The sequence below is a fragment of the Psammomys obesus genome, unplaced genomic scaffold (assembly GCF_907164565.1).
Source record: "Psammomys obesus unplaced genomic scaffold, mPsaObe1.curated_primary_1811, whole genome shotgun sequence".
Lineage (NCBI taxonomy): Eukaryota > Metazoa > Chordata > Mammalia > Rodentia > Muridae > Psammomys > Psammomys obesus.
Genome location: NW_026585686.1, coordinates 5,563,576 through 5,587,691, shown reverse-complemented (window position 1 = coordinate 5,587,691; position 24,116 = coordinate 5,563,576). Strand labels below are relative to the sequence as shown.

The 24,116-nt window shown below is 39.0% G+C and overlaps 1 protein-coding gene across 2 annotated transcripts in view; it reads right to left on the bottom strand.

The window, feature by feature from the left end:
- Zdhhc21 (zinc finger DHHC-type palmitoyltransferase 21) overlaps window positions 1-20,686 on the bottom strand; it is a 65,126-nt gene extending 44,440 nt beyond the window's left edge. Inside the window, exons 1-4 of one of the 2 annotated variants that reach the window (XM_055629774.1) lie at window positions 20,550-20,686; window positions 14,999-15,145; window positions 8,565-8,760; window positions 7,049-7,147 (exon numbers count right to left, since the gene is read on the bottom strand). In XM_055629774.1, the coding sequence (XP_055485749.1) occupies window positions 7,049-7,147; window positions 8,565-8,718 (253 nt within the window). In that variant the 5' untranslated portion in view covers window positions 8,719-8,760; window positions 14,999-15,145; window positions 20,550-20,686. The remainder of the gene's footprint in view (window positions 1-7,048; window positions 7,148-8,564; window positions 8,761-14,998; window positions 15,146-20,549) is intronic. The other variant, XM_055629783.1, reaches the window with a different exon arrangement.
- Between the last annotated feature and the right edge of the window lie 3,430 nt (window positions 20,687-24,116).

Sequence of the window (24,116 nt, the reverse complement as noted above, 5' to 3'; positions counted from 1 at the left end):
AATACTAGTCTTCCTTTCCATAGATAAATAAGTTGAAACCAATCTTAAAAATATTTCCCTAAAACATTTAATTTTTTAATATTAATGAATAAATCTGGGTATGTGTTTTAGGAGGAGGATGGAGGTCAGACTGGGTTTAGAAGGCATCCAATAAAGAAGCAAAGGTTAGAAAACTCATTAGCATTGAATACAAGTAAAAAGATGAGTTTTGTTTTTCTGAGACAGGATCTTGATACTGTCCCCCACCACATCCTCCTGCGTGCTGGGGTTAGCTTTGGCCTGCTACCCAGTGAGCAATTCCCTCTGTGCTATAGGAAAACAGTCTACAATCAAAGGACTGCAGAAGTAAAGAGGAAAGGTACTTGTTTTCATTACAAATTGTTCTAATCACATTTATAAAACTATTAATTCATCTTTCAAGATAAAATAACTGCTTTCTTATATGAGATGCATATTCTTTGCAATTACTAAAATGAAAATTTACCGTTATAAAATTCTTAAAATTTCAGCATGTCTGTTTCTACTACCCCATCATCCTGCAGTAGATGGACAGACAGAGCAGTTCTCACAGTGCATAGTACCATATACAGTGTAACCCTTGCACACAGTGGGGTACCAAATGCCTACTCAAATATGAAAGTTAAATTTTGGGTTTTTTTGTTTTGTTTTGTTTGTTTTTGCATTTGTTTTTTGTTTGTTTGGTTGGTTGGTTCTTTTCAAGACAGAGTTTCTCTGTGTAGCCTTGGCTGTCCTGGACTCACTTTGTAGACCAGGATAGCCTCGAACTCACAGAGATCTGCCTGCCTCTGCCACCCTGAATGTTGGGATTACAGGCATGCACCACCATACCAGGCTTGAAAGCTAAATTATTTTTAAAAATTTTCTAAAATATATTCTAAAAAAATATTCTAAAATATAAAAAATATTCTTTTTAAAGGAAGATAATAATAATGTTCAATTTCCTGAAAAGATTCTTTTTAAATGCTATTACTCCAGTTTAATGGTTGAGAATAGATCAGCACACTCCAATCTTACACAGGGAAGTATGAGGAAAACACTCTGCTGTAGACCGTTTGAAAGAAACAGGTAAATAAAAGTAAAATCTGTATCAAATTAACTGGTTTTAAAAGCATATCTCTTAGTTGGAGGGTTGTGGCACACACCTGTAATCCCAGCACCTGGGAGTCAGAGGCAGGTGGATCTCTGAGTGCAAGGCCAGCCTGGTCTACAGTGAGTTCTAGAACAGCCAGGGCTACACAGAGAAACCCTGTCTTAAAAAAAAAGAAACAAACAAAAAACCTCTTACAGTCCCTTTTTTAATGGAAACATATCATGAGAGAAACAATATTTGGAGCCCAGTTTAAACACCTCAAGCCTAGCCTTATTACTGTAAGCAAGATGGAAAGTCATGTACAATGACCCCAGAAAGGCATTTTTGATGAACATTTAACAGTCTAGAGATAATCAGTGCTTTATTCCATGCCTAAACTCCTGGCTCCTGAGAGAAGGAATTATATGGTTATACAGAAGGAGCCTGTGACTGCTGTGCAAACCAAGGCTTCTTAACTTCCCCACCTGTAACCCTTTTCACCAGAGAAATTTTATATGATCCAGTTATAAAGTCAAGTAAGTTTATACAACAAACATTGATGAGTCACAAATTATTTTAAAACAGTTATTTGGTTTACACAGGATTATGACATTTAAAGAACTGCAAATCAATAATACTTGTGCTTGTTTGTTTTCACGTAAAGAAACCTTTGATGAATATGTGGTACTGAGAGAAAAGCATTTAAATGTTTTGCAGAGCTAGTTAATATTTTAATTTTATAATCTTCAGTGCTTAGAACACTGTGCATAAATACAGAAGAAAAATGGCATAAGAATGTCTAGGACCATTTCAGAAATTATTGGAAATTCTGTCATAACCCTGAGCCAAAACTCATCTAACAATTTTTAAAATAAAACTCATCAGAAATATAAGAAAAAATAATTTATTTTCTTCAGACACATCCTACTATGTAACCCTGGCTTGCCTAAAACTCACTATTTAGACCAGGCTGGCCTTGAATTTGTGGGTGATCCCTCTGCTTCTGCCTACTAAATGCTAGGATTACAGGCAGGTACCATCTTACGCAGCTCTTCAAACAGCAATATTTAAAATCCAAAATTCCAGGAAGATATATGTGGTAGGAAAATACTAAGTCCTAGTTTTCTTTTAGAAGAAAATCTTCTTCTTCTAAAAGAAGAAATCTTCTTCTTTTAGAAGAAAACTGTATATACAATTAAAAAAATTTTTAATTTTTTTAAAATTAAAAATTTAAAAAATTTAAAAAATTTTTTAAAAATTTAAAAAAATTTAAAAAAATTTAAAAAAAAGTTTTTTTTAAAAAAAAAACTACAAGTCATACATATAATAATGATTCTGCACCTGGGTGTTTCAGGTGGCGTTTATATAGTACCCACAGATGTGCATTTTTCTAGTTTGAGTGCCCATGTGCATACACACATACACACAGTGGTGGCGGGATGGCGGTACATTCAGAACTCAGTGACATCATCCACTGCTACCAGAGGTGCCTCCACTTCATCATTCATTTGATTTAGAATTAAGTTTTGCATCTCAGAAATCATTTACTGTAGCTTGAGTTTTCATGAGCCCCACGTTCAGTTCCAAAACCAACAATTTAAGAAGCTGGAGCCCTAGCAAGCTAATCTAGCAATCTAATCTAGCAAGTAGATTAGCAAACTCCAGCAGAAGGGCAGTCAAGTCCACCCCCTTTCTGTAAAACTCAAGAATGAATATCACAGTGTTACAAAGCAGAATCTTCTAAGGTTAAAAAAAAAATAAGTAGCATGTTCTGCCAATGGTGGTGTGAGCGTGTCCTAAAGCAGACGGTGGAGATGACCGCATAGTGAGCTGGATACTTTCAATGAATGAACTATATGACAGATGAATTAGCATCAACAAATGCATTTTAATAGCTCATATAGGATTAGTCCATAAAATTTGAAAATGACAGTGATATTTCTAAATTAGAGTATTGTTTTATACTTGTTATTTCAAATACACATGTGAATAATTTTAAAAATATAAAATCTCATTTGATTATGTCTACATGCTCAAAGGTTTTAAAATCAAATTCCAGGTATTTTCTCAAGGAAGAAACAGGACACTCCCTTGTGTTTAACTCTGCCTCATATTTAACTGATCACATGTATGTTAAAGGTATTCTTAAAACAAAACAGCAGATGAGAGACAGAGATAAATCAGCTAGAAGCTTGCAGGCTAGCAAGCCTGGACTACACCATGCAGCTGTGGACACAGGACACCTGCTTCAATAAGGTAGAAGGTTGTTATCATTCAGTATCTTATTCAATTAGAACTTACTTCCAAAAGTTGTCCTCTGACCTCTACATACACACTGCAGCATGCCCACAGCACTTGTGCTTGCGGGCACACCATATACACACACAGAGAGAAAGAGAGAGAGGAAGAGAGAGAAGGAAAAATAAGAAAAGAAAGGAACAAACTATATAAAATAGTTCAGAGTGATTCAATAGAAAATGGCTAAAATCATGTAAGTATTTTTCTAAGTTTCTTTTTTTTTTATTATTACAATTTATTCACTTTGTATCCCAGCTGTAGCCCTCTCCCTTCATGCCCTCCCAATCCCACCCTCCCTCCTTCTTCTCCCATGCCCCTTCTCCAGTCCACTGATAGGAGAGGTCCTCTTCCCCTTCCCTCTGACCCTAGCCTATCAGGTCTCATCAGAACTGGCTGCATTATCTTCCTCTGTGGCCTGGTAAGGCTGTTCCCACCTCAGGGGGAGGTGATCATAGAGCCAGCCACTGAGTTCATGTCAGAGGAAGTCTCTGTTCCCATTACTAGGGAACCCACTTGGACACTGAGCTGCCATGGGCTACCTCTGTGCAGGGGTTCTAGGTTAAGTTTTTTCTTCTAAAGAATTCAACTATATAAAACTGCTCAACCTTCAAGCATTCCTAAATAAAAGTCACAATTCTATATCTTCAAGACTTGTTTTGCTATATTACTTTGCATGTTACATTTGGCAACTTTTACTGAGTTAAAAACAGTATTTACAAATGCATCAGATAATCAGCACCAAAAATTACATAAATTCAATCCCCCACCTCCCAGAAATATAGCAAGTGTGAATGATAAAAGAAAAATCTTAATCTTTATACACATATGGTTAAAAAGATGAAAGTGACAGCTTTAGGTTGTAGACAGCAATGTAACTCTTAAGCTGTGCAACCTAGGACAATCCTATGTAGCTCATCTGACTTAATTATCATAAGAATCATGTGATACGAGACTTGTAGACTTTGAAAACTTTAAAATGTAATAAAAATAGTATGTGTATTTGTTAGTTTAGTTGGAGAAGTTTAATTGGTAATGGAGAAGTTGGTCTTTGGACTCTTGAGAAAAAAATTGCCAAGTAAAGACAAGACAAGACAAAATGTGAATCCCCCAAAGTCAGCAAGATACCCTGATGCCCTGTCACTACAGCATATAAAGATAACACAATAACACAGTGGTTTTCTATGGACTCAAGTTAGACACTAAGATATTCTTTGTGGGGGTGGAGAAATGGATCAGGAGTTAAGAGCACTTTTTACTCTTGTAGAGGACAGAGTTCAGTTCCTAGCACCGAATTCCAGGGGAACCTAATGCCTTCTTCTGGCCTCTGAGGGCACCTGCATACAGATGGAATACATTTGTACATATGTACAAACACACACACAGTAAAATAGTCTGTAAAAAAAAAATACATTATTTGTTTAATGTTCTGTTTTCGTATTTTCATTACTTGCGGACTTAATTATACACTTATCACATTTTTGTTTCCTCCCCCGCCCCAGTGTTAAGAGTTTGAATTCAGAGCTTTATTGGTACTGGATGTGTTTGTTTGGATGGTTCTCTGAGAGTCAGGGTTTCACTCACTATGTACTTTAAGCTAGGCTCAAGTTCAAGATCTTCCTCAATTAAAATTATTTAAGAACAAAATGTCATATACAAATCAAGATTCCCTGTTGCTCATGTGAGTAAGGTTTGAACACAAAGGTCTATGCATTCAGAGTTTGTCTACAAAGATGACACCATAAAAGCTGAAAGACTCTTGGAGAAAGGAGGCCCTTCCACTGCAATGGGGCTGACCACAGAGGGGATACTAACCCCCTAGAGTGAGTCCACGTGACCCTAAATGCAAGCGCTCCCTCCTGGGCCCTCCACCAGAGCTGAGCTAGTGGAGATACATGGCTCTGGACCTCCAGAAGATAAGCTAAATAAATCTTTCTCCATCGCAGCCTGCCTTAGTTACTTCAAAAAACCAACACAGGAAAGTGGGTTCTACAGGTAGGGCTGTTAAAATAACTCTACCAGGAATGTGCAGCTGCTCTTGGATCTAGGCTTCTGGGAGAGTTTGGAAGAATATACCAGAGAAGCCTAGAATATAGTAAACAGGGCTTTATGGCAAATTCTGCAGAGGGCTCTGGAGAAAACAGATCAGGAAGCTAATATTTGAAAGAGATACAGAAGCCTTCCCACAACCTATCATCTGAACCATGAAATTCTCTCAATGTGTGCTAGATAAATCTTTTCTTCATAAAACTTGCCTGACTTGGGTATTTCATTATAATGACAAAAACTCAGTAATGTGCCCATTTTTCTCTTCTAAAATTTTAAGATCTAACAATTTAATCGTGTGACAACTTCACAATAGTAGACTCATGGCTACTCCTTTTACACCCTCTTTTAATGAGAGGAAGTGTCAGGAGCCTATAGGCATTTGAGTGTTTAACCACGGCAAACACTGCTCCTTAGAAACAGGTCCGGAATTAGAAAAGGTCTGTTTCTTTGCTGTGCAGCTAATAGACTGCAGTCATGAAGCAGCAGCACATGGATGTGACACGGACAGCCTTCAGCTATACTGCCTGGTAGGAGAGTGAGTCTACACAGACCACAGAGTACCTCCCTCTCTCCAGAACAAATGCACACTAACTGCTAAGAGACTGTTCCAATTGCTGAAAGCGAATAAAAACTACATATTCAGTGCAGTGCTACAGCTACACAGGCGATACTGCAATATTCTCATTTAATCTTTAAATCCATGAACCAAGGCCATAAATGACAGGTCTCAAAAACCAAGGGTCGGATTTCCGGAGGGCTTGGTATGGTGACTTGTCAATCTCATTTCATACGGAATTATCACTTTAATTCCCAAACTTTGTTACACACTGCACCCACAGGAGATCTTTCAATAAACTCATACCTGTGAGTACACAAGCATTCTGATTTAACTAAGTTGTGACCTAGATACTGAATTTTTTTAAAGCCTCCCAGATAATCTGAATGTACAAATTTGGAAGCCACTAAATTATTATAAAAATACTCTAGCTTTAAAATGTAGTACAAAAAAAAAATTTAAAGAACAGAACTTTCAAAGTTGATATAGAAATAATAAAAAAATGAGCTGAAGAGATAAAAGTGAACTTCTATTATATCTGGTATATAACAAAATAAACAATCCATATTTTTGTGGTTTGAATGATTATCTAGCAAGAGAATAATAAAAAAAAAACTACCTTCAAATGATTTCACAATCAAAAGTTTTCAATTTTTCACCAAGTTTTAGAACATGGAGAAGGATGGGAAATAGTGTCTATAAACTTATCAATATCACAAGGTTTAAATTCTGTTCTAAAATGAACCAGAATCTCTCAGGTAATTGTTTCATTCAATTTTAACAAGTATTTATTTGTTGTAAATATCAGACTCTTCTGGAGACCAGAGCTACAACAATGCACACAGAGAGGTGAAAATAAGCTACATGTTCAGAACACATGTGGCTCTAAATGAAGAAAAAAAAGAACAAGTACAGAACAAGGGAGTCAGGAGGGAGTGCTTGCAATTGAAAGACACATGAGCAAAGACATCAGTGTGGTTTCAAATGACTAACATAAGCCAGGTACTGGAGGTAATCAGACAGAAATAGAAAGCGGATAAACCTACAGCTGTCCATACCTGCATGTGGGATCTTGGGGTTTTCAGGGAGTCTTCCCGGATCAGTTAAGGAGGCTCTCACTAAGGCAACCAGACAAAATATGGAAATGCCATAGAATACTGTAATATGAAATTTCAACAGAAATTAGTCATTTACCCTTTAAAATTTTTGGTCAACAAGCTTAAAGTTTTAAAGCACATTTTAATCAGCCTTATGAGGATAACTTTATCAATAGACTACATGTAAAAATGAAATGTAGATTTACTGTACTCATCAAAGAGCCCTGCCAAGATGACAACTGCACTAAATGTACCACTTTTAGATGATTTTCTAAAATAACTGACAGATTTATAATAAATGAAACCTTTCATACAGTGCCCCCAGTAACGATAAGAAATGAAGAGGTACTTTTAAAATAATAAAAACAGCATTTAAAAAACATTCTACACTTAACTTTTCATCAGCTCTAGCTTCAAATTTATTCTAAATTAGTGATACTCAATTTCCTCTTTCAATGAATCTTAAGAGATATATTTCAAAAATGAATTAGAAACTTCTGAATGTTAAAGTAACCATAACAATATTAACAAAAAATTGAGATTAAGTCACCATAATTACACATTTAAAACATAGAAAAAATAATATATATCCTATAATTCTCTGTTGCTCAAAAAAAAAAAGGGGAGCACTTTGTAGGGAATAAAAAGCCAACACACTGAGCGCATAAAAAGGAAACAGTGCTCCCGGACTGTCCGGCTGAGTGTAGTGTAGATTTCCCTGTTTAAGGCACATCTTACTGCGGAGCTCAGGCTGGCCCCGAGTCAGCGTTTTCCCACCTCAGTCTTCGGAGTGCTGGGACCATAGACCACACGGCCACATTTAGCAATACAGATCAGTCTTATCACTTGCATAAGAGGGATTATATTTCTTACAGCTGCTATGAGATGGAAATGAAGGGGAGGAAGTGAAGCTGTAAGCACTGCAAACGTGTCATTGTGATCTGACTCTCAGTAATATAAGCCATGGTCTGTGGGTTGCAGCAGACAATAATCCAGGAGATCCAGTGGCATCACATGAGTCATTCTTAGGATCATTAAATTTTTATCTCCCAGTAATATATCCCACCCCTTCCACATAAGGCCTCTATCTTCAAGCCAGGCACAGTGAGGCTGGGGCCCCAGCATGCAGAAGATAGCAGAAAGATGGCTAGAGAGAAGCCCTGTCTCAAAAGAGCCAATCAATCAACCAATACCCCCATGCCTATAGTTTAATACAAAACAGAAACACAACTACTGTCACACTTTTCTCTTGAACAAAATGGTCTTTACATACTTATCAGAGTAAAATAAACATGGTGTTAGTATCTTAACTCTGTAAATACAAAAAAAGCTATAGTTTTGTTCACTGTGATTTAATTAAAAGGTTAGTACTTCTACTGAAATAGCATATTCAAAGAAAGTCATGAAGATAATGTACTTCAAAACATTCACAATGAGAAAAAATCTTTATAGAAGGTAATAAGACTTAGAAACTTACTTATTATTAAAATGCCTGGAATATGTCCTTCTTCATAATGAGGAAAGAGGACAATTTTGGGAATTAAAACAATGTTGTATAACCAGACAAAGACAATCAAACCCATGCAGCACCAACCATGTGGGTCAACAACAAAGTGAATCCGAAGCCCCATTCTGCAGTCCTAGAACTGCCTGCCAACCCAGAGAGGATAACCCTAGAGAGAAGAAAGCAAGAGTTACTAACATGGAAAAGATACTCAATGGAAGACTGTATCTCTGTAACTTCATAACAACATTTACTGAGTTTCCTGTGTATATTTGGGTTTCGTCTCAATAATAAGCACTTAGCAGATGAATATAAAATTCACTAAAACCTTCAAATTATTTGATTTTAATTGTTCAGTATAAATCATCACTATTAAAGGTACAAATTAGCATGATCTGCTCAAATGAAAATACTTGCTTTTTCTTAACTACAAATTCCATGTATAGACACAAAAGAAAAAAACATGTCTGCTAAAAGACATGTACAAAAGTCTCAGCACTTTTAGCAGGAGGCTACTGTCACATGCTGGTTATCTTGTAGTCGATGGGGTATGTTCAAGCCATAAAGGAACTTGATCAGAACAGCTAAAGGGGCAAAAATATTATGCACCTTGATCTGGGTAATATTTTGGGGGATATACACAAATATAAACATAAAGATTATATGTGCTTGAAATCACAATGAAATATTTTTAAGTCATTTTGAAATGCTAAAAATTAAATGAAAATTAAAAATAGTTAAATTAGTAAATTTGTGAAGCCCAACTAATTTCCTTACTATCAACTCAAGAAGACTCCTGTTTAAAAGGGAGTTTCATGACTGATAATTCACAACCAGCAACACATCCCCAAATGAGACAGTTTCCACATGAACTAAAATTTCATATATATGTTCCATCACGTGACCTACAACATACCCATACTGTAGTAGGCACAACTTACAAGGCTAACAACAGTAAGCTGTTGTTTAAGCTGACATGTTCTAAAAGCATCTCTGACATAAGCTATAATGGTGATAATTAATTAGGCCAATTGTTTTCAAACTTGCAGCTAGCCAGAATCAACTAGGGAGTGCTAAAAAAAAAGACAGATTCCTAAACCCCATTCCAGGCTCACTGAATAATTCTCACAAGGTACATCACCCAGATCCAGATGGCTCAGAAGCACTACCCACTGCTCTAACTAAGATGTCAGCAGTACAGTAGTGAGTTTAGTAATAAGTACTTGGAGCAGTCACTTCCTAGACATCACAGATGTAACTATTAATAAGGATGGTCTTTGCTTAAATAAGCGGCATCCAATGGAAAATGTCACCTAAAAAGGGTTTAATTTACTATGCTAAGTTCTAGATCTGTGAACACGTCAGGAAATGCACAGAAGAAGGGCCTAGTACACTGGGTTCAAGCAGGACTTCCTGGAACAGATACAAACTGAGCTCAACTTAAAAGATAAGTAAAAGTTATCTAAGCAAAAACCACAGCAACAGTAATGCAAAAAGAGGCCAGAGCAGCGAGACTACGCGCTGAGCTCCAAGCAGGTTTCATAAGCTACATTCAGAAGTCATAAAGCCTCCTAGGGACTGACCAGGGAACATGGACAGGGCTCTATCATGAGGGAATCGGAGATGTCAGTTAGAATGCTCAGACTTCATTCTTATTCACAGGAAAGCTATTAAAATGTTGATTAAGTAATATTTGTACTTTAAATAAATTATTAACAATCTCCAGTGGAGAATAAAATTAAAGACAGATTAGTTAGACTAAAACAAAAACCAAAAACTAACATTAACTTTAGAGAAGGGACCCACTGAAGTAAAAGCAAATCAGTGAGCCTTATTGAGTGACTTACTACCAGGAGGTAAAGAAAAGTCCAAGATGACTCTCAGAGCTGCAGCTGATATGATACCCACTATTTCCCTCTTGGAATAACTGGTCTCCCACCGAAGGACCTTGCTGGCGCTCAGCAGGGCCACAGGCCACAAAAACAAAGATTAAAGGCCACTCAAGTTGAAAAGAACTCTTCTCCTCTCATCCTGAGGAACTCCCAATTCCTGAAGCAACAAACGGAGAACAGAGCTAGGCAACAGCACACTGCCTGTCCAGCACCAACCCCAGCATGACCAAGAGAATAAGTTAATCTAACTATGTATTTTTAACTTAAAAGGTACTAGTTTCCCCTTGTAAAAAGTAACAAGAACTCAAATGCACTACACCCCACAATTTAAATCGAATAAAGTTCAAATTGGCATTTTTATAAGAATTCTAAAATAGAAATAAAACCTAGGTCTTTTAAAAAATAAAAGTTGAACTTCATTACCTTTTAGTTAGAAATTTAAAAGGCAGTTTAGTATTGTTAAAGTAAAGAAAAATCAGAAAGAATAAAGTATATTGTGTAATTTGCTAAGAATCTATTCTAAAAACTAAAGGAGCACAAACACCTACAAAGTTAAAAAGAGACACAGTGCAAAGAATAATTTGGGAAGATGGGAAGCTGAGAAAGGTCCTGAGATTTACTGTTAATATTTTTATTCTCTTGCTAATTATCAAGAGCTATAAGACAGGAGGCTCTGCCTCCCATCATACTCAATAGCATGAACTTCATTCACCTTTCTGGCTTTCAATGTTTCAGTTCTACAAAGGCCTAAACACTAATTTCGCATTCAAGAATACTTCTGTGGCTTATTCCTTATCTTATTAACACTAAAAACAGAAAGAGATACAAACCTGTTAGGCAAGTAGGAAAATCATCAAGTATTCATCTTTTGAACTGTTCAGTTTTGAAATAACAAATTTTTCTTATTATTAAAAGAGCAATCCCTCACAACAGAAACTACTACACAGTGACAAAATCACTTCAGATGGGTCTGTTTCCCTGAATGAAAACAGATGTAGATAGATGGCAAACTCTAAAACAACAGCATTCCCAAGAAGACTGAGCAGAAACTAACTAAGAAACGTACTGTTGAATGTTGAAAATAAGTACCTGATTAGTAAAATTTAGCACCATAAAGTCCTTACAGCAGGCTGGGAAAACAGTGATCTTCCAAGGGCCACAACTGCTTACAGCCAAGAGGCTGTAACTGGTAGAGTGACAGGATCACGCCAGTGTGGATCGCTACCAGGTGTGGCTGATGGTCGGACAGAAACTATTACACACCCTGAGCAACAACCAAACTGAAGAGTTTGGTTAGAGCTGCTTAGGCTTAAGGATGGCATTTGCCAAATACTTTCATTAGCTGGAGATCCCCACATGCTAATTTGTGTATTAAATGGTGACCTCATAATCACACTTTGAAGTGACTGGTTGATGAACTGGTTCTTCAGCACTGGTGACTACACTGGAGTGTACTGAGTAGCTTCGTACTGATGTAAATTACCACAGCACAAACTACTTTTACAGAAATTATAATTCGACTGTAATAAACTGCTCTAAGGAAATATTTACAGTGTTCAATTTATTCTGAAGGTAGGCAAGCTTTCCTTTCTTGCCATTTCAGGCCCCTTTAGTTTACACCACAGAAAAAAAGATTTAAGTCACTGAGGAAGAAAAAAAACAAAGACTATGTGACAGAAAATTATGTCAAAATAAAAATTTTAGAGAAAAATAAGGATTAGCCAAAATAATAAAAAATGATGTCAAACATATATTCATAAACTTGGTTTCCTATGACTCCCCACCTTAGCTAAAACTGGTTTTATTACTATTCCACAAGTATGAAAATATTCATCATTTCGTGCTCATATCTGAAGTGTCTCTAGCACTCAGCTTATTGTTTAAATTTAACCCACAATTCAAATCTAATACCAATTTCCCTGGCACTTTAGTTCACAATGATCTCTGTTTCCTTGTAAAGTCAATAAAGGACAGTACTGGATGAAAAGGGCGAGTGATTTTAGATGCTTGGCGTAAGGATGGCCATCCCAACCAAGACCGGTACACACTGACTGACCACATAAACATTTAAATTTCTGAGCGCAAAATACCAAAAACAAAATTAAAGACAAAGCGTTCCTGAAAAGAATACTATAGTGCACAACTGATAAGAGAAACACAATGCAAATATATGAGGAGGCAACTCACAAAGAGAAAAAAATCTCTTTAGTCATTAGGAATGAGGAAATACAGAATGACTGGTCATTTTTCATATGTGAAAAGGGTACAGGGGAAGAGCACTCCCATACATTGCTGACCTGCCTGTAAATGGATACAGCCCTCTTGAAAGAGCAATCCTGCATACCCATCAAAATGTGAAAGCCTTTAGCCCAGCAATTTTATTTATAATACCTACAAAAGCACACTTGCAAGTGTACAAAACAGAACAAGGATATAGAGAGAAATACCACTTTTTGTAATCATAAAAATACAGTACCATCTGAAACCTTATTGTGGCTTTATCAAACACTGAGCAAACTCAGGAAAAGCACATTTAAGATTGAGGCATTCCATGTGAAGCTTTACAAAGCCAAAACTATAAGCCAAACTTGACCTCTACTGATAACATATCCTAATGTCTGTAATATACTTTAGAGTAGAATCATAATAATGAAGTTGACTGATGGATGGACAGAGAGAAAAGTGAGTATATGATGAAATTCAGACCGTCAGTTACAGAATCTAAGTGAGGACACTCATGTGTTAGACCTCAAAATTTATTTCCATGCTTCTGTTTGAATTTTTTCAAGATGAAAATCTGGGAGCTCCAGTTTAGGACAAGTACATAATAAATATTCTTAAGGAAAAAAAATAAGTCATTTCTACATAAAGAACATGGGAAAAAGTCTGAAGAGAACAGTAACCAAACAGCTAACAGTGGTCATCCCAGGATACAGTGTACAAGATACATGTCAACTTTCACATGCTGTTGGAGCTCATTGGGAAGCTGGCTCTGGAAGCTGTTACACCTTATTTCAGACCCAAGCATGTTTATGTTCTCCAAGACCCCTAAGTCTGTGACAAAAGGAGAAAAAAACTGAACAGCAAAAACACTGTGTCCTTGAGGACAGTTAGAAATGGAACCACCACAGAGCCTACCACAGGCTACAGCCTACCATAGGCCTCTGAAAGACTCTACCCAGCAGTATATCAAAGCAGATGCTGAGACTCATAACTAAACCTTGGACAGAGTGCAAGGAATCTTAGGAAAGAAGGGGGAGATAGAAAGACCTGGAGGGGACAGGAGCTCCACAAGGAGAGCAACAGAACCAATATCTGTGCCCAGGGGTCTTTTCTGAGACTGATACTCCAACTAAGGACCATTCATGGAAATAACCTAGAAACCCTGCTCAGATGTAGCCCATGGCAGCTCAGTCTCCAAGTGGGTACCCTAGTAAGGGAACAGGGACTGTCTCTGACATGAACTCTGTGGCTGGCTCTTTGATCACCTTCCCCTATGGGGGGAGCAGCCTTGCCAGGCCACAGAGGAAGACAATGCAGCCAGTCCTGATGAGACCTGATAGGCTAGGGTCAGATGGAAAGGGTGGAGGAGATGAGGGATGGAGGGTGGGATTGGGAGGGAATGGGGGTCTACAGCTGGGATATAAAGTGAATAAACTCTAATTAATATAAAAAATAAAAAAAAAATAAAGTGAAAGAAACAAAGAAAGAAAGAAAAGAAATGGAACCATCTCCAACAGTAGTTACAACTGTTCATCACATGGTAAAAAAAACATCTAACTCAGAATGGGAAGAAAGCCCATTTAGGAAATATAGTTGACTGCCTCGACTTCCCCAGTTGATTTCTGACCCATGTGGCAAGGAAAACTCACCTGTGTTTGCTATCTCAGTCAGGCTACTTCAGTTGTCCCTACTGGATATTGCAAAATCCTAATTTGTTGATGTTCTGCTAGCAAGTTGCTGCTTCTATTTGCTACCTGGTATTTCTTCTTTTACTTTTGCTCTCTATCCTCACTTATTCAAAACTGAACAGATGGCCGTCATAGATCATTCTTCAGACCACACATAACACATGGCTGACACAGTAGTGAGGCTTTTATGTTTTACATACATACTTATGTTTTCTTCTAAGTCTATTAGAGAGGACATGTAACTCTAAATTCTTTTCAACCACTTGAAAAGTAGAAATATCCTAAAGCACAGACACCAATGATCTGGCACACATTATGTTTAATTGAGAGTCCCTTTCTCACTTCATATTAGTTTTTAAATGTGGTACAAAAAGACCTGCACAAAACCATGTAAGATTTATAACTTAAAAAGATGTTTCTGAAGTTTTAAATGGAAAATGTATTAAGAAAACACACTGTCAAAATTTAATATGAAAACTCAAGTAAGTTTAAATTGTCTTTAGTTTTTCATTAGCAAATCAACAATTTGCTAAACACTAGATTCCAAAGACACTATATTACAGAAAGCAAACACATTCCCATGTAAAATCAAATGCCCACTTACCACTTGCAAATTCACTGAGATGAGCTGTAATTTTTCTGGCACTTGCATTTAGAAGTGTTATCTTCTTGAATCATTCTTTTATTTATTTCTTTACATTGCTTATTCAATTATATGGGCGTTCCTTCAATAACAGTTGTCCGTGAGTACCTATGAAGAGTTTAACAACAATTTCTTACAGAGAAACAGTAAGCAAAGAAATATTCTCGGGAAAAAGCTAATAACAAATGGTGAGAAGGTCAAGAATAAGATGGCCCCACTCCACCTAACCTGTGCATTCATATTCCACCCACCTCATTGAAGCACCGGTCATTATTCCTGGAAGCTCTCCCTTTTGAAATCACCCGTTCTCATAAAACCAGAAAATCACGTATTCCGAATTTGGGCTCTTCTCAAGTGCCTTAGCCACAATGCATCCTGAACACGCTTGGTGAGAGTCAGGGCAACTATGATCAAAATGTGAAGCTAGGCCTATCTAAGCACAACTGGTTAACAGAGAGTAACTTTAAAATATATGTTTTCATTCTAAATGTTTTAACAAAAAAATGTATCTTCCTGTAACAAGTCCACTGAGAGTCAACCACAAAAGTGAGTTCCTACAGTTCAAACTCTAAAAAAGAGGAACTCTACACAGGATATACTAATTCACGACTTTATTCCACCAAGTTATCAATTACATATGATCTGCTAGGATACTGCTGTTAAAGAAACTCAGGTCCTCTGGAAGAGCAGCAGGAGCTCTTAGCCACTGAGCCATCTCTCAGCCCCAACTAACTTTAACCAAGGTCAAAGTGTTCTCCTTCGCTCTGCATGTATGCCACACTTGAGGAGCTGCTACCCACCAATGGTAAATAAATGAATTCTTTTATCCAGGAAAAAGAAAAGAAAAAAAAACCCAACCCTGAGAATTGTATGTAGTACATTTTGAAATATGGCCAAAGTCAGTAATGCTGCTAAGGCTTGGAACTCTTGGGTGGCTTCCTGACAGCACTTTCTGTTAGTCACATTACTAGGAAATAGCACAGGCTAACCATTCATGAGTCAAATCCCAGGTACTCACTGACTTACAATCAAGAAAAAAAAAAAAAAAAATCACTCTCTGTGGGATACAAGTAATATCAAGCCCTAAATCCAAAAGTTAAGAAACAACAATATCCCAATGCTTCAGAACTATAAAATGTCATAAAACATTAATTGTAATCGGTTAACACTCTACATCTAAAAGAACATAAATAACTCATTAAATAATTTTCAAACATACCACAATGAATACCAAAGTTGTAGGTGTGTCTCTTTAAAGATACCCATAAAGCTATTTGACCTTTGATTTTATTCTACTCTAAAAATTGTTCAATCATGGCAGTTAACTCTAAGACACTAGGCGCTAGTTGACTTTAGGAATCAGCCAATGAGTTATTTTGAAATGTAATTTTAAAAATATCACAGATACTCAGTTTATTATCAACCAAGTAGACCTAACTCTTGTATGGACATTAAAAATTGGGAGCTAATAGGGTCAAATCATAGCACCGCCTCTTTTCACTTTCCAAGCTTCTTTGTAACATGGCAAAACAGAGATAACGCCAACTTAGAGGATTGCTGTCACGCTTCAGTAAGAAGCTGTCTAGCAAGGAAGCAGCATTGCCCAAAGGGAACTTGAAAGAGAATGAATTAAAGATAAGTATTACTTTAGCAATTCCTAGATAAAAGTATCTCTGCACCCCATCATTAAAAAACATAGTAAAATTTAGCTGTCCATCTACTTTCCACCTTCTTTAATGACAATGCCAGAAAGTAATTTATCAGGAAAAAAACAAAACAAACAAAAAAAAAAAAAAAAAAAAAAAACCACAACCCTTTAGGGCCAGCAAGATGTCTCTGTGAGGAAAGGCATCTACCAGCAAGCCTACAGACCTGAGTTCAATTCCTGGGTCCTATATGATGGCAGGAGATAACAAACTCCTGCAGTGTCCTCTAACAAATGTGCCACAGGAAGCATGTGCGCACACACATGCATACATACATTCACATAAAATAAGCTGTCAGGAGGAGGACATGGCAGCCAGGCCTGAAGAGACCTGATAGGCTAGGGTCAGATGGAAGGGGAGGAGGACCTCCCCTAGCAGTGGACTTGGAAAGGGGCAGGGAGGAGATGAGGGAGGGAGGGTGGGATTAGGAGGGAATGAGGAAGGGGGCTACGGCTGGGATACAAAGTAAATAACCTGTGATTAATATAAAAAAATAAAAATTAATAAATAAAAAAATAAGCTGTCAGGAAAAACGTTCCAGTTACTGTCATGTTGCCACTGGCATTAGATTGCACTATAAATCTGCAGGAAAGAGGCATGCCACATGCTGCCTGGTATATTTTCAAGCAGAAAAAGAAAACTACAGGTTTGATCTGAAACAAAGCTCCTACTCCAAATCTCAAGTACAAAGCAAGATGTCAAGCTACAGAGTGGAGCATGGACAATCTGCACTTGAGGTCAGAAGCTGGTGAACAAGTCCAGCCAAGGCATTTGGAGACAGTTCTCCAAGAAAAGTTCAAAAGAAATGTATCCAGGCATACTCTTCCTGGCACCTCCAATGGTTTAAAGAATGCATTCTGTGGAGGGCTCAGTCGCGCACTCTGAACAAAACTAGGCTGTTGGCTCCTTGCATGCATTTGTTGTTCTGGAAACCAGCTTCATGAGTGAAATAATAACAAACACTGTACTTCCATTAACAACGCTGAGCTAGACTTACATACTTCAGTGCTCTCCTGACAAAAAAATAACTTGGAAGTTGTAGAATGATATCAACTAAAAGCAGACTACCAAACATTGTTCCAGTGTGAACAAAAGCTCTATGGGACTTTTCACTGTGGAGCGTGGGAGCACAAGAACACAAAAAGCGACATTAATGTCGGGTAGGGGTAGGTTCAGTAGTTACCTTCCTCCAAAAATAACACCAGGAAAAAAATGTTCAGATATATTAAAAGCCAGAAATGAAGAGGCCAAGGAAAGTTTTTCCTGGATGTTAACCAGGCATGTTCTTCCAGGTGGGAAAGTGGGCAAGCTTTGCCCTTCAAGTAGCCACTGGGCCAAGACATCCTGGAAGGAGAAAAGAAGGCTAGAGTGGGTCGTTCACACTAAGCAGAGCTTACCAAAGCAGGTATGAATTAAGTACACAAACACTAAATGCTTCTAACAATAAAAATCCTAGGTTGTGAACAACTTAGTAACTCTTTAAGCACAGATAAAAGGCCTAAAACCAGAAACTGGTTTCTGAGATCACTATCAAGCACTGCTAAATTGTACCTAATCTGATCCCTGTCTCCGCGCATGTGTGTATGTGCACGTGCTCGAGTGCACACACACACACACACACACACACACACACACACACGCATGCATGCATGTGCACTGCACATGCTTAAAGCCTAGAATAAGCTTAATCTACACTGAGCTAACTACAGGAGAAAAGCAGGCCTATAATGCAAAAGACATACCCAGAAAATGTCCTAATTTAACCAGGAAACAAGCAATAACAAGTAAATAAACCACCATATAGTAAGTGTTTAGGGTTGGCTAGCTCCCTCACACATGAAAATGTGCCTGTTAAACTAGCTGACACAGCATACTGGGGATCCTTAACCAACAAATCATAACCCTGACAAGACAGGGGCTTGCTGCTTTCTACTTACTCCCTCTCAGTGCCAGTGAATCGAACCCAGGGCCTTGCTCATCCCAGGCAAGACTCTACCACTGTCTGACAAATATATCACACTCGAGTGTGCACGTGTTCCCACACATACAGAGATAGGTCAGGAAGATAATGGGATTCCTGTACTTTTTGCTCATTTTATATATGTCAAACATTTTCAATTTTAACAACAGCCATTTATAAACTGACTGTCCTACTAGATGGTAAACGAACATCTTTTAATTCTAGAACATACAAAAAGTTTAATCTATGTCCTAATAGTCTGTTAAAAAAATATAAGAAAGTCTGTATTTCTTTGCTGATAAATGTAGTAACATCCTAAGCCAAAAATGTTTCCATAGGCTCCATGTGGATATTCCCAGAGTTCTTAGTCTCTTTATTAATATACGTGCTTTCCCGCTATGGTTCTGAATTAGCCACTACGAATTAGGGAAAATAGGTCAAAATGCTATGATCAACTGATTTATTTTTGTCTGGACCCTAACTGTCCTACTGATGGGTAGACACTTAGGTGTTTACATTTTCTTAAGTAAAGAAAGCATACTTAGACATGAGTTTCTCTGAAGCGTGTACTGTTTTGTTTATTCCAGCAATACTCCTAAAGTATTAACAGAAATCTCCAATTTGACGATATCTAATAGAATTCTGTTTTACATCAAATTGAATTTTTATACTACAAACATTTTCCTCATTTTTTTTTCATGAGGCAAAATGCTTTAAATGTACACTCACCATGTCAAAAGGTGTTATATTAAAATCCTGGCATTTCCCAAATAAAGATGGAAAAATTTTAAAAATCAGCTCTTGGAAAGATTCAGCCTGGCTACTTGTTGTTTGGATGAGAAAATAAACTGGATCCCTGACCTATTCACGACCCCACAGCTGGATAGTACAGAAACCAAAGGAGAATCTGGTTTTCTTTCCCCAACTCCAAATTTTGTTTGTTTTTTTTTTTTTTCCAAGTGATTTCACACCTCGTCTCCTCTTCAAAAGCTTTGTTATTGAGAGAGAGCACAAACTAAGGTGAAACAGAGCACCCCTCTGAACTTTTATCTGTGGATCACAGGCGCTGGAAGAACTTAATGAGATATTGCACCAAACCCTTTCATCTAGGAATGGCACATACTAAGCAGTCATCAAATGGTAACGGCTATTATTATCTTTTACCACAAAGTAGGTAGTGAATTGGGGGTGTAGGGGTTGCACATATTAGTGGCGGGCCCATTCGACAAGTCTTTTTAACTTACACTTAATTACCCTTATTTGCCCTTATTTTGGGCTGCAACTTTACACTGATTGACGACCCACCCACAATGACCTTGATTATTTTTCCCCTTCCTGTACTTTTATGAACTGCTATACTGCAGTATTTTCAAGTAACAATCAGCCAGGTCCGCTTAGCCCTGGAGATACAAACATCTTCCACTGACTCATAAGGTATCTTTGTGACCCAAACACAGCTCGGGGAAAAGCCATCAATGTTCACCGACCACTGCAGGTTAGGTCCAGCCAGCGACCACAGAGAACCGTAACAAGTGCAGAGTGCTACCATGCGGAGAGCCATTTTCTCCACGCCGCCGGGGAGGCCGGGGGAGAGGCGGGGGAGGAAGGTCAACGGAGGTGCGGTCCTTCCAGAGGGTCCCCTGCAGCTCCGCACCGGCGACCTCGAAATGAATGAACCGCTCGGTCACAGCGACGGCCGGGCCCCGAGGGTGGGCGAAGCCTGCGTGCCGGGGGGACTCGGAGTTCTCTCGCCGCCCGAATCCATTCCCCCGGCCCGAGAGGGGCCGCGGCCTCCCGGGGCGAGGCTCCTCGGCAGACGCGGGCCCGCCCGCCGGCCCACACTCACCGCCGGCCGCTCCGCTGCTCTCCGCTCGGCTCCGCGCCTCCGCCGCCCAGGCCGGGCCGCGCTCCCCTTCCGCTTCCGGGAGCCCGGGCGCCGGGACCGGCCGAGTGGGTGTCTGCATGCCCGCGCGCTCGCGCGGAGGCACGGCCCGCCGTCGCCGTCGCCGTCGCCGTCTCCGCTTCGCGCCCCGGCGCTGCGATGGGAGCCGCCAAGGGCCGAAAGACCTGAAGGCGCTCGCAACCCCGAGCTGCGCCCGGCCTACCTTCACCTACTACCTGTGCCTCCCCGCCCTGCAGCCACGGCCCTGCCCAGGCGGGCCGCCTGTCCCCACACCCTCCCTGCAGAGGACCAGCCTTAGCTTTGAGCGGTGCTCCAGGGGCCTCTCTCCCCAGTGACGGCTTTTCCATTGTACCTTGCTTCAATGTTAAGTCTGCAGCTTTGACATCCTCTGGGTTGCATAGTCTCAGGCCTGCTCATTCCATACCTGAATGTTAATAGGATCCGCAGGTGACACCTATCAGTGCACCTCAGAGATTTAAAAGCTGCCTTGTTCCGTCTTACGGCCTTCAGACCCTCTTTTGGGATGCCCCAGCCAGCCAAGGTTTTGTCCCACTTCTTGTTGGCAACCTAAAGCCACATTCAAACAATTTTTATATGTATTTCAGTAATTTTCTACAAATTGCCAGCTTTCCAGTCAGTGAAACCTAGGAAATGTTAAGGAACCCAGCGGTTCGGATAACCCAGCTCCCGATTTAAGTCGAGAGGAAAACAAACTTAGCCTCACAACTGCTTGAGATACAGTAACGACAACTTTTTGCACCTCACTCCAGCTCCACAGCAGTGCTGTGGAACACTTATATGCTGTTCACGGTGTACGGAGCTAGCTCCTTATGCCTACATGACCCAGAAGGAGATGATGTGTGGATGGGAGAGAAAGCACCTGCTGTCAGAAGTCTGTACTTCCTGTTAAATGGTATTGAAATCCTTCCAGAACAAATTGCTCCTGATGGTACCAGTTACTTAGGTCCCGGAGTGACTGCTCTACTAACTCTAAACTTACCTTCAACTGGTATACTTCATTCTTGTCAAATCCTCTTAATTCTATTCTTCTAAAATATTTTTATTATCCTTCCTCAGAAGACAGACAAAACAAGGGGATGTGGAAAAGGAAGGGGGAAAAAAATCTCACCCTGAGATCTAGCTTTGGTTTCCTCCTGGCTGAGTGTCAGGAAACTTCAACACAACCAAGAAAGCCAAGGCTGCCTTCAGAAACACTGCTCCCAAATACATCCCAAACAACGTTAAAAGTCAGAATGGCTGTGGCCTTGATTTTAACCCTATTAACAGTACTCTCTCAGCTCCAAATTGAAACAATAACCCTCATAAAACCACCTTACACTTATTTACAAAAGGATAAGAGGAATAAGTAAATCGTGGCTTTCCTTTATTTTTAAAATACGTAACTTTCTAAACTTAGAAAGCTATAGAATTATATAGTGTGTGTATACACACATCTGTATGTATATACATATATTAAGACGCCTGTTATAACTGTGTCTTCTACCACACACACACAAAGTCATGTCTCGGTGTATTACTGCCCTTTCCTCCAAGCACGCTGGCTCCCTCTTTTGTGCTTGTGTTTATCTCTCTCCTCTATCCCATAATCCTACCCTTACTTGGACTTAAATCTGAACTATGTCCCTTATTACTGCTTGGTAAATTCACTTTGCTCCCCCTAGTCCTTAAACTCTTTTCTGGATGTATTTCAAGATCTAGCTTTACCTTCACGGAGGGCCTCAAATGACAATGTTGGATTGCATCTCAAACTCAAGGCCATCCTCCTGTCTCAGGCCTCCAAATGGTGGGTCTACAAGAGTCTGGCTCTATGTCTATCTTTTGGACATGATGCTCTCAATAGTAGCCAAACTTTGGATGGGGTTCATCCGCAACCCTACCAACACAGAGCTCTGGATCATCACTGCACTTACAGATCTTGTTTGGACTTTCATAATATCATGAATTGCTAGGGATTTGCAAAATGTGTTCTTTCCTGATAGCAAACACTTCATGACCTTAATTTTTTTAATGGTCTAATCTTCAGACAAGCAACATCTGTGTCACCCAGGAACCTCTGAAAAATCATATTTTTCCAGCCATAATTCAATCTACAGTGCTAGAAATTTTGGAGAAGAAGCCCACAACTCTGTGTTCTAACAACCTTCCAACTGATTCAGAATACACACTCAAATCTGAGAATTGTTCATTCAGACCATAATACCCTAAAATAACTGAATGGTAGAGACTGATCTGACTATATGCAAGTTTTAAGCTGTATCAAGTCAGCAAGATCCCCTTTCACACATAGCTATGGGGTTAGAAGACTTGCCGCAATTACTTTTGGGATAAGTAATGTTTGTTATCATTATGCATTTGATATAGTGACATTTTGTCACTTGGTTTCTTTGAATAGGCAAAAATAATACAGGTAAAGAGTAACTTTGAAGAAATACTTTTATTTTTCTTCAAACCCATTGACCAGAATTACAAATTGTTTTGATGTCTCTTCAAACATCTCTATGAAGGGGAATAATTTGTGTCAAATGATCTCAACAATTGACCCAAAAAAATTAGTTAGGAGACATATGAATGCTCATAGAAATTGGAAGTCTATATGTTTTTATGCCTGCTATCATTAATGAAGTCTTCTCTTGACAGTCAACCAAAACAGAAAAAGCTTTCTAGGAAAAGTATGGAAGGAAGGCAGTAGCCAGAAAATATCCCTGCTACCATAAGCAGTTTTAGAAAGGTAGAGAATATAGACAAAGGCTCACCTCCCTCATGAGGTTGTTTCATCTCATCCTGTTATTCATGTTAAACGTTGTCTGTATTGATAGACATGTGTCACAGTGAGGACCCAGAGGAAATATGGCACCAGTAGCAGACACTTGCTGGAAATCTTTTTCTGTTGTTGTTGTTGTTGTTTGGTTGGTTGGTTGGTTGATTGTGCTGTTGGTTTTCTTACTGTTTTGTTTCTTTCGTGGTGGGATCAAACCTAAGGCCTGGAAAAAGCTAGGCAAGAACTTGACCAATGAACAACACCCTCACGCCAATAGGCTTTCTCCTTAATTTAAGCATGGAAATGAGTCACAACTGTATATCCCTCCAGAATTCTGCTCTACTTCATGGACCTGAAATGCTGAAGCACGATTTCTAATCAAACTGATTGTATCTGGGAATAAAAAAAAAAAAAATAGACAGGGACAAGGAACAGTGTTGCCACTGCCAATGTGGTGTCTGACAAAGGCACAGGCAGAGCACTTACAGAGATAGACTCAGCCAACTGCTGGCCTTCTGTGCCAGTACTGGGGAGGACTGGATTTTACTGCAATTTCCAAAAGTCAGTGCAGTCCAGAGTTTAATCAGCACTGGCTAATAGCCCTTGGCAGCTTTGGGCGGATGGCGTTCTCCACCTGCCCAGCTGGGTCCCATGCCCTAAGCACCCACATTTGATGCACATTCATGATTTCTTGGTTGCTCTAGTCATCACCTCCATCTGTTTGAGTGGCA